Source organism: Lampetra planeri, unplaced genomic scaffold (assembly GCF_965212315.1).
Source record: "Lampetra planeri unplaced genomic scaffold, kcLamPlan1.2.h2 scaffold_866, whole genome shotgun sequence".
In the NCBI taxonomy this organism is placed as follows: domain Eukaryota; kingdom Metazoa; phylum Chordata; class Hyperoartia; order Petromyzontiformes; family Petromyzontidae; genus Lampetra; species Lampetra planeri.
The window spans coordinates 28,008-36,981 of record NW_027615688.1 but is presented as its reverse complement, the minus strand read 5'-3'; the positions used below and the strand labels follow the sequence as shown (position 1 = coordinate 36,981).

At 40.0% G+C, this 8,974-nt stretch overlaps 2 protein-coding genes across 2 annotated transcripts; one reads left to right on the top strand and one right to left on the bottom strand.

Annotated features, from left to right (window-relative positions):
* Nucleotides 1–546: 546 nt before the first annotated feature.
* Nucleotides 547–2,306, bottom strand: LOC144742124 (guanosine-3',5'-bis(diphosphate) 3'-pyrophosphohydrolase MESH1-like). Its single transcript, XM_078624622.1, is given in 5 exon segments — nucleotides 547–677; nucleotides 1,127–1,235; nucleotides 1,237–1,368; nucleotides 1,464–1,515; nucleotides 2,191–2,306. Coding segments are annotated over 5 exon segments (540 nt in total).
* Nucleotides 2,307–2,760: 454 nt separating this feature from the next.
* LOC144742121 (vacuolar protein sorting-associated protein 33B-like) lies at nucleotides 2,761–8,730 on the top strand. The gene is given in 29 exon segments (XM_078624620.1): nucleotides 2,761–2,829; nucleotides 2,831–2,857; nucleotides 3,465–3,545; nucleotides 3,637–3,698; nucleotides 3,789–3,838; nucleotides 3,945–4,012; nucleotides 4,095–4,140; nucleotides 4,221–4,279; nucleotides 4,281–4,316; nucleotides 5,299–5,403; nucleotides 5,517–5,610; nucleotides 5,686–5,763; nucleotides 5,943–6,019; nucleotides 6,088–6,145; nucleotides 6,148–6,173; nucleotides 6,258–6,348; nucleotides 6,447–6,521; nucleotides 6,675–6,724; nucleotides 6,726–6,740; nucleotides 6,830–6,884; nucleotides 6,969–7,015; nucleotides 7,368–7,500; nucleotides 7,598–7,617; nucleotides 7,620–7,673; nucleotides 7,810–7,911; nucleotides 8,002–8,077; nucleotides 8,177–8,235; nucleotides 8,237–8,282; nucleotides 8,651–8,730. Coding segments are annotated over 29 exon segments (1,839 nt in total).
* Nucleotides 8,731–8,974: the final 244 nt, after the last annotated feature.

Genomic DNA, 8,974 nt, shown 5'->3' with positions numbered 1-8,974 from the left:
TGCGCCCACATCTGCTAACAAGAATGTGAATATAAATCAGTTATAATGAGAACACTGGATTAGGTGTATTAAGTACTATCCACACGAAGCATATGACAAGTGTATTAAGGGCAGTAAATGTTCTGGATCATTGTGAATCATATCAGTCTAGGGCCTGTTGCTTCATCAGCAGGATGTGATAAACTAATGTAAGTTATCCCTACCCTTGTTTTAAAAAGAAATATTAATTGCTGTGAATGTCAGGGAAGTACTGCTGTCCCTTTTTTATGTCTTTATTGGGAAAGTGAAGTTTGAAGTTTTGGTGATAGAATGTGTGTTTAGAATATGATTTTTTCATCATACATATAAATAATGATGTATGACCAATAATAAATACATTGTTCTTCTTTTTCATCATATTCTTGTAAATACGGATGCTGAAGGTGACACTGAACACAACTGGAAAAAATATCCAAATCCAAACAATGTATAAGAAATACCATTTAATACTATTTTTACAAGAATACAGGGAAATACAATTTAAACAGTCCTTTCTTCATTGTGTTGTCAGAGCTGCACCCCCCTCCTGTTGAACAACACCTCCAGCTTATTCTCCAGAGCTGAGTTTGTGCCTTTCAGGCCTTTCACCACCTCAGAGGACCACACAAAATACTCCTGGACCCGCTCGGCTGTCCAACCTGCCAAACACACAGAGGAGTGAGAGTACGGTATCCAAAGAGATGCATTAGCACATACCATAAAAGATGTCACTTGACAAGATATTTCACTTTAATACTATAGTAATGAATGAGTATGGCCGACTGTGTCTTAAAGAATGTCCGCTTTTTTGGAAATGAAATGACATAAAATCAGAAATTAAACATAAACAATTCCAAACCTATGCCACCACTCAGATAATGGTTCAAATAAATTGCATTTTTTAGTTCTATGATTGTATGTTGATACACATGATTTTAATTAGACAATAAATATGAATTCATTAACTAAACAACACACAAATGATCTGATAAACCAGAGCTTGGGACACATACGGTAAGTTAAACAAAGCTGAAGTAAATTCTTAAAAAAAAAAAAAAAAAAAAAACCCGAAACAACTCATAAATCATAATGAGAGAGAGGAGCTGACCGACAGGTGTGCAGCGGTTGAGGTCTCTGAGGTTGTACAGTTTGTCAGCCAGTTTGACTAGTTTTGCTTGGTGGCTGCAGTGCGATGCGTGTTCCACCTGGAGACGCTTCCCTCTCCTGTTTGGGCAGACTTTTATCATCCGTCACCTCCTGAACAATACGAGCCACGATCGCTCCAAACTTGGCTTCCAGCTCAGCGGGAGTCGTGTCTGTGTCCTCCACTGTGTCATGAAGCAGAGCAGCCTGCCGGGAAGGACAGAACACACACAGTGACAATACACAGCCCTACAAGAGCTCTGCAGAAGATATGACGTAAGTACAATAATCTGTCAACTTACTTGTAAAGCCTCAATGTCCGTGATGCCACCTTCATGGCTAGAATTCTTGCTACTCCTGAAAAGTAAAACAACGGTGTGCTTCAGACGTGTGTCTTCACTGGATAACCCACATGGGAATGATGTACATTATTCATCTTGTAATTCTGACTGATCTGCTTCTGACATTCTATGACAGTAAATGTTGTGTTTTAATATATATACAATTAAGTAATCAAGTAATTTGTGATATCCTTTTGAAAAGATCTTTTTGATGCAATCTGAAATTGAAATCAGTTTGATCATGTTTATTACTAGTTTTATAATCCCGGCTGATTTTTTTTCGTACTAAATTTGCTGTAAACGAGTCTGTTGTTATCAGCTGTGACGTCATCCTTTAACCCGGGACCCCCTCAGGAAAATCCTGAGAATCGTGAAATGACGGAAAATTAGATTTTTCAATTTCATTTTGATGTAAACTGACAGTTTTTCCCTCATTTCAGGGTTAGCAAACTCAGGCATTTCTACTAAACCTCCTTTCTGTTTCTTGTGAATTTCTCACTGAGATTAATAAAGTATCTATCTATCTATCTATCTATGTAACGAAAGCCAAACAGACGGTCAAAGAAGCCGTGTCGATGAAGCTAAACATTCTACGGAAGTTCAGTACTTCGTCTATGCCACGTAAAAACTTTAAGGAAAAATAAGAGCCACACCTGAAGGTAAGAAACCAAATTGAAGAGAACGCAACCTACCGATGGGATGGTTGATGTACGGGGTTCCCTCTGGATCTTTACGGCGTTGGTTGCGATGCTTCTCTGCGGCAAAATTAACCGCCTCAAGCAATAAAACAGCATCCGAATTCATCATGTAAATTAAGTAAGCGACCAGAAAAAACGTCAGGTGAATGTGACTCTAACGCCGCTCCCAGGAGCTGCCCGTTCGTTTCCCTGTCCGGCGGAAACGGTGAAGGTTGACTTCTGTTCGCTTATTTCGATACGGAAGAAGGTGACTACTGTCGTTTTTACGCTTCCTCTGTTTAGAATTTGTGATATATGTATTGCTTGATTTGTTGAACGTCCGTTGTGAAGTTATGTCCACGTTGACGTCAAATATGTAGCTGTATTTTAAAAAAAAAGTGAATCTGATGTGAGGAGTGTCGTTTAGCCTACAAGCTAGTCTAGCTAGCTAGATAATCTGCTCACACTGATTCGTTTTTCGTTCTCTCTTTGTCTTTTATTTGCTCCTGTCTTTAACGTATCTGCGGTCGTGTTGTTTGTGATCAGTGGATACTACTGTCCCGATCCAGGTGTGGTCCAGGATGGCTCACAGTGCCAGGCGAGATTCCCCGGAGCTCCCTGACTTCTCCCTGCTGAAGAGGCTGGCCAGGGGATCAGCTCATCTACCTGCTGGAACAGGTGCGAACACGTCACACCACAGACCTCAACTTACACACATGACATTTCCATTCAAATCCATCTGGCAAAACAACAACATCTCATATCTGACATTCTGAGCTACGTTCATTCTCGTTTATTGCTGTGAGGGAAACAACATGTATATCAGAGTTCTCAACTATCTTTGGAAATGACTCAACATTAGCCTGGTTGTAAAGATTCAGAAACTCCTGACATTTGGAAGTTGAAAAGTCTTCGAATGTAATTTAAGACTTGCTTCTAACCCTTGTTCTCTGGTGTTAACCCATAGTTAGCATAGTTGTAGCTCTTGTGTCTTAAAAAAAAAATAATCTGTATATTAAGGTCCAAATATTCAGCTTCTTCTTCTCCTTTCTCCTTTTAATTGTATTTTTAATTTTCAATTTAATTTAATTTATATATCATTGTGTGCATCATTTTAAATCTCCAAGTTTATTTATTCATTTAATATTCTTATCCTATGTTCAATGTTTGTTCACTCTCCACTCAATCTCAAATCGACAATGAGAATAATATTACGTTTTGCAGTAATCGCACCGTAATCTTTAGTAATCTAAAGTGCAGTAATCTTTAACTTTTCATTCCACAGCTTCCCGGTAAGAAGGATTTGTTTATCGAGGCCGACTTGATGAGCCCTCTGGATCGTATTGCCAATGTTTCAACACTAAAGGTGAAACTCTTGAGCTGTCACTCTTCAGACTGTACAAGTGAAAACTGCAATTGCACGTTTGTTCATCAAACTCCTCTGTTTTTTTTATCAGACACATGACGTCGACAAACTCTATAAAGTGGAATATAAACCCATCGTCAGCACATCAGATCAGTGAGCTCATACACACAAACTGTTTTTGTATGAAAACTAGAACTTACATGTCCTCTCTTTCTGATAATGTCCTGACCTTTTTCTCTTCAGGCTTTGCTTTCTCATCCGGCCGAGAATACAAACGGTGAAGTGGATATGTGGTAAGTCTGTGAATAGCTCTGCTAATTTCCACTCATGTTCAGTAATAGTTCAACTGTTTTCAAGGAGAAAGAAAGCAAACACATCCATGTATTCTTTTCCATTCAGATGTAGTGAATGCGGACAAGGCAGCAGGACGATTTCGAAGATACAAGATCATTTTTACCCCCCAGAAGGTCTCCAATGATCTGCTTTTGAAGTTACACTTTTAAACTTTGCTTGGCAAGTTGAATGAATCATCTCTGCTCTCTCACTCAGTTCTATGTGTGTGAAGCGGTACTGGAGGAGCAGGGGGTTTATGGCGGTAGGCATCCTCGTTGTTCTCTGTGATGGTCAGTTGTTTGCTAAAAGGAAGTGGTCGACATGGGTGTTGCTTTTTTTCAGACGTGACCACAGGTGAATGGCCCTTCTGCCTCCTTCCACTAGACGATGATATCATCAGCCCTGGAGCTCCCAGAATTCTTTCGCGACAACTTTCTGGTGAGCAATGTGTGAAAACCCCATGAACCTATGATTAAGTTACTTTAGTTCACTAAAATGCAGTTAATCTGGATATTTGACTTTTGTTGATTAATTTCTTTCACAAATGCTGTTGAAACCAGATTCCAGAACATAATATACATTATGTCATCTTTTATTTTATATATATTATGTGTATACACACAACACACACCACACACACACACATGCACTACTGTTCAAAAGTGTGGGGTCATCCAGACAATTCCAGTTTTGTAGCTTCTCTTATCAACAGTTTTCATGTGTGCAAACATAATTTAGCGAAGGTTTCTAATCACCATTCACCTTTTCATATGATTCGCTAACAAAATGTAGCATTAGCACACAGGAGTGATGGTTGGTGGGAAAAGGCCTCTGTAGGTGGATATTCCATTAAAATCAGATGTTCACAGCTTAGAATAGTCATTTACCACAGGTCTAGACGAGTCTGTTTCTTTTTGTCGTCGTTGAAAAAAAAAAAAGCTTTTCTTTCAAAAAGGAGGACATTTCTAAGAGACCCCAAACTTTTGAACGGTAGTGTATATGTGTATATACACACACATATATAGGATTTTGTTTGACATTTGTAGGATGGAGAACACAGGCTTCTGTTTGTTCCTGAAGAACAGGATCCAATAAATAGAACAAATGAATTTAGAAAACCTGGAACCAGAACGTTTTCTTCTTTTTCACATTGCTGTGAATGACCATGTGACAGAGCGAAAATGTGTATCAATGAGACTTGAGCCTGAGTACCACAGGAGACATTTTTTTTTAAATTTAATTTCTCTTTTGCCAAAGGTGTAAATCCCACAACCACTAGCAGTCCTTACTCGTCCCTGTCAAACTGAATCCCTCATATCTAAAGCTGTGGGCTTCAGTGCTGATCCAACAGTGTTATCGATGAGTTAAACAAATTCATACATGTATTTATTTACACTGGTAAGTTCTGGACATTTCACAGGCAGGTGACCAGCGCTGGGTGAGGACAGCTGGCAGCGCTCTTTATCTGCTCCACTCCATTTACGGCCCCTTCTCAAAGATCTACGGCATTGGACGATGTTCAAAGGTACGACAGGATCCCAGCCATCATGTCATGTGGTTTTACTTTCAGTGTATCTGCATTAGGATCAATACATACATATGAAGACAGCAAAGGACTGAAGTTGATGTCTGTAACAGATGGTGTATGAGTCGTGGAGGGAGCAGGTTCAAGAGGGAGATCAGCGGGGTCGACAGGATCCAGAGATAGGAAGTGTTTTTCTTATAGACAGAGGTGAGTGGTCTTGTGTTTCCCCTTCTGTCAGCTGTGTGTCTCTGCTCACTAAAGCCGCTGTTGTCCTCCTCGCAGATGTGGACTTTGTCACTCCGCTGTGCTCACAAGTGGTTTATGAAGGACTTGTGGACGATATATTTAGGATCAAATGTGGTATGTATCAACTTTTCACGTGGGGAGGGGGCGCGTCTGTGTCTGTTTATGGAGGTCACTTAAATGAACGGAAGAGTCAGAGCCACAGTTGTCGTCCTCTATCATGGATGTGTTGAGTGCGGATCTTTGTTTACGTTTTGTGTTACGTCAAGTTCTCATCTCCTACTTTTTATCTCCAGGATGTGTGGAATTTGGGCCTGATGTCACCTCTTCGACCAAAAGTGTAAAAGTCATGCTGAACTCTCAGATAAGGTCCGCTGCCATAACCTTTGACTCTTGTCATTGTGATTTTGAGTTAAACGTCCGAACGTTGTCGCCTCTTAGGTTTTCAATGAAATCCGGAACGAGCATTTCTCAAACGTCTTCACTTTTCTAAGTCAGAAGCCAAAAATCTTCAGACTGCCTACGATGTGAGTAAAGGATCGCCTACGTCAGTTATTCAAACTGAACTGATGGAAAAAGCTAGAAACCCGTGCCTGTGTTTCGTTCCACAGAAGCGTCAGGGGATGGACATACAGCAGATGAAGACGTTTGTGTCTGAAGAACTTAAAGGCCTGAAACAGGAACATCGGCTCCTGAGCCTTCGTGGGTGTTTAAGCCGTGTTCTGTTTCATTAGATTGTGTCTTTCACATTGTCGGATTTACAAAGCTACACAAGGAATTCAAGCGGTGATCTCTTTCAGACATTGGTGCGAGTGAATCAATAATGAAGAAGAAAACGAAGCAGGATTTCCAGGACCTGGTAAAGACTGAGCATTGTACGTTTACTCTTCTGTATGAAGCACCTTCCATGAGGATGTATCAAAAAGTTTGCCTAGTTTTTTTAATGTTGCATCTAGATTGTCAGGCAGTTTGAAGCAACGTTCACTTTTAGTGTTGTTAATTAATGCTGATGTCATATTTTCTGGCAGCGTTACTTGAAGGATTTGACATCCGGGAATGTATTTCTTTCATCGAAGAGGCACATCAACAGACAGGTGGGTTTTTTTCTACAGTCAAACATGGGAACAAGCACACTAGAAACATGTCTGAAAAGTGCTCTGATTCTTGTATTCTTTTTCTCAAGGTTTCTATGATCGAAAGTCTGAGACTGCTCTGTCTTCTGTCCATCACAGAAAGCGGTGAGTGCTCTTGATTTACTTTAAGAAAAGAAGAATTTGAGATTATACCAGGGTGTTTCAACAATGGATGGTTTTATCCTGCAGGACTCCTGCCAAAAGATTTCCGCTCACTAAAAACACAGTATCTCCAGGTGAGATTTGACACATCTGTCTGACAATAAAAAGCTTTATTGAAGTAACTAGGCTGTTGATAAACATCCCAGCATTTTCTCCACTCTAAGAAATGACTATTCTTTTATTCTCCATATAAGCCTATGCAACATGCATTCACATGCTCGTGGCTGTTGTACACGTTTACCATTGGCCAGTAAATTTCTCACATATAAAAAGGTTTGAAGGAACTGAGGGACTCGGACAGATTTTTGGGAGTTTGTTTTCAGATGGTTGGAGTGTAGAAACCAAATGCTGCGTTACCATGTTTGATTCTAACTGGGGGGGACACACAGCAGATGTGTATCATCGCCTGTGCTTGACCTTAATCAGAGCTACGGACCCGACCACCTGCTCACATTTGCCAACCTGAAGCGGTTGGGACTGGTGGTGGAGCAGCAGCCGGGTGAAACACTGACTGTCATGGAGAGCAAAGTTGGTAAACTGGTTAACGACAAGACCGCAGGTGAAACACACAAGATCTGATGCACTTTATGTTTGGTACATTATATTGTATTGGACTATCATGAGCCTCTTTTTTTTTCCCTGTGTTCCTTGTCCAGGGAAGCTGACCGATGCATTCCTCGTCCCTGGCAAAAGAAAAGCAATTTCAGAGCCTTGAGCAGGAACCTCAACCTGGTATATCTACAACAACCTTTGTGTTATTTTTAAAAAGTCTCTCTCATCCTGTTACAGTATGTTAGGCTAATGGTACTTTGTCCCCTACCTAGCTGAAAAGTTTTATGGGAATGCGTCTGGTTCATATTTTGTGAAGGTGCCAAAATCCGATGAAGAATATGACCTGCGTGTCCCTCGGGACATGGCCTACATCTTCAGCGGGGCTTATATCCCTCTGAGCTGCAAACTTGTTGAGCAGGTATTTAAATCACCGAGAAATCCAACATATTCTCTGCATGCCAAATCAGTTAGTTGACTCATCGTACCTTCCCTGGTGTGTGTCTCCTAGGTGTTGGAGCGAGATGGCTGGACAGGGCTTGAAGAAGTCTCCAGGCTGCTGAACGGACATGAATTTGCTGTTACAGGTTAGATGATACGGGTTGCAGTTCAAGTTACAGTTTCAGTAGCAGCCTGCAATTGTTTTGTACTGATTTGCTCTACACTTTTTTTTTATTTGTAATCAGGAAACAACGGAGCAAAAAGTGATGTGCAACGTGTCATCATTGTTATGTTCCTGGGTGGCCTGCACCTTCTCTGAGATTTCAGCTTTACGTTTCCTTGGCAGAGAGAAAGGTGAGGATGAACTTTATGCTGAGGGCCGACATGTGATTTTGAATATGTTTTGTATTATTTCATGCTATTTTCTATTTCTTCCAAAATTTAAAGCCCCCGTATAGAATAATCAAAAACAGAAGAAATGGTATTGGTCAGTTACAATGACAATCTTTTCTTAATTGAAAAAGTATGGTAAAATTCATGTGATTTTTAATGCTTTTAATTATTTCAAAATACTATTAATGAGCCACTTTCTTATTGTATTTGATTGTATTTAATTAGCCCTTAGATAAATTCTAACAGAATGAATTCCATTATATAGATATAATGCACAATATGCAAATACACTTTGACAAACCTGATTGTTTTTGTTTTGTTTTTCCAGGGATATAAATTTGTTGTGGTCACAACAGCGATTACGAACAGTTCAAGACTCCTGGAAGCTTTGCTGGACTATGTATGAAACCTGTCCAGCACATCCTCATGGACAGACAACTGAGACATTCCTGTTCTAGTCATGGATTCTTTCCAGCTTTGGCATCATCGATAATGTTGATACCTGGTGTCATATTTAAAGCAAAGGACATGTATAGATGTATAAAGTGAATAAATGTTTTAATAAACTGTGTGTAACTGGAAATATTTGTTCACTTACGTCTGAACTTAACAACAGCACTATTGTTGGAGAATGACAGATTCTACTTGAT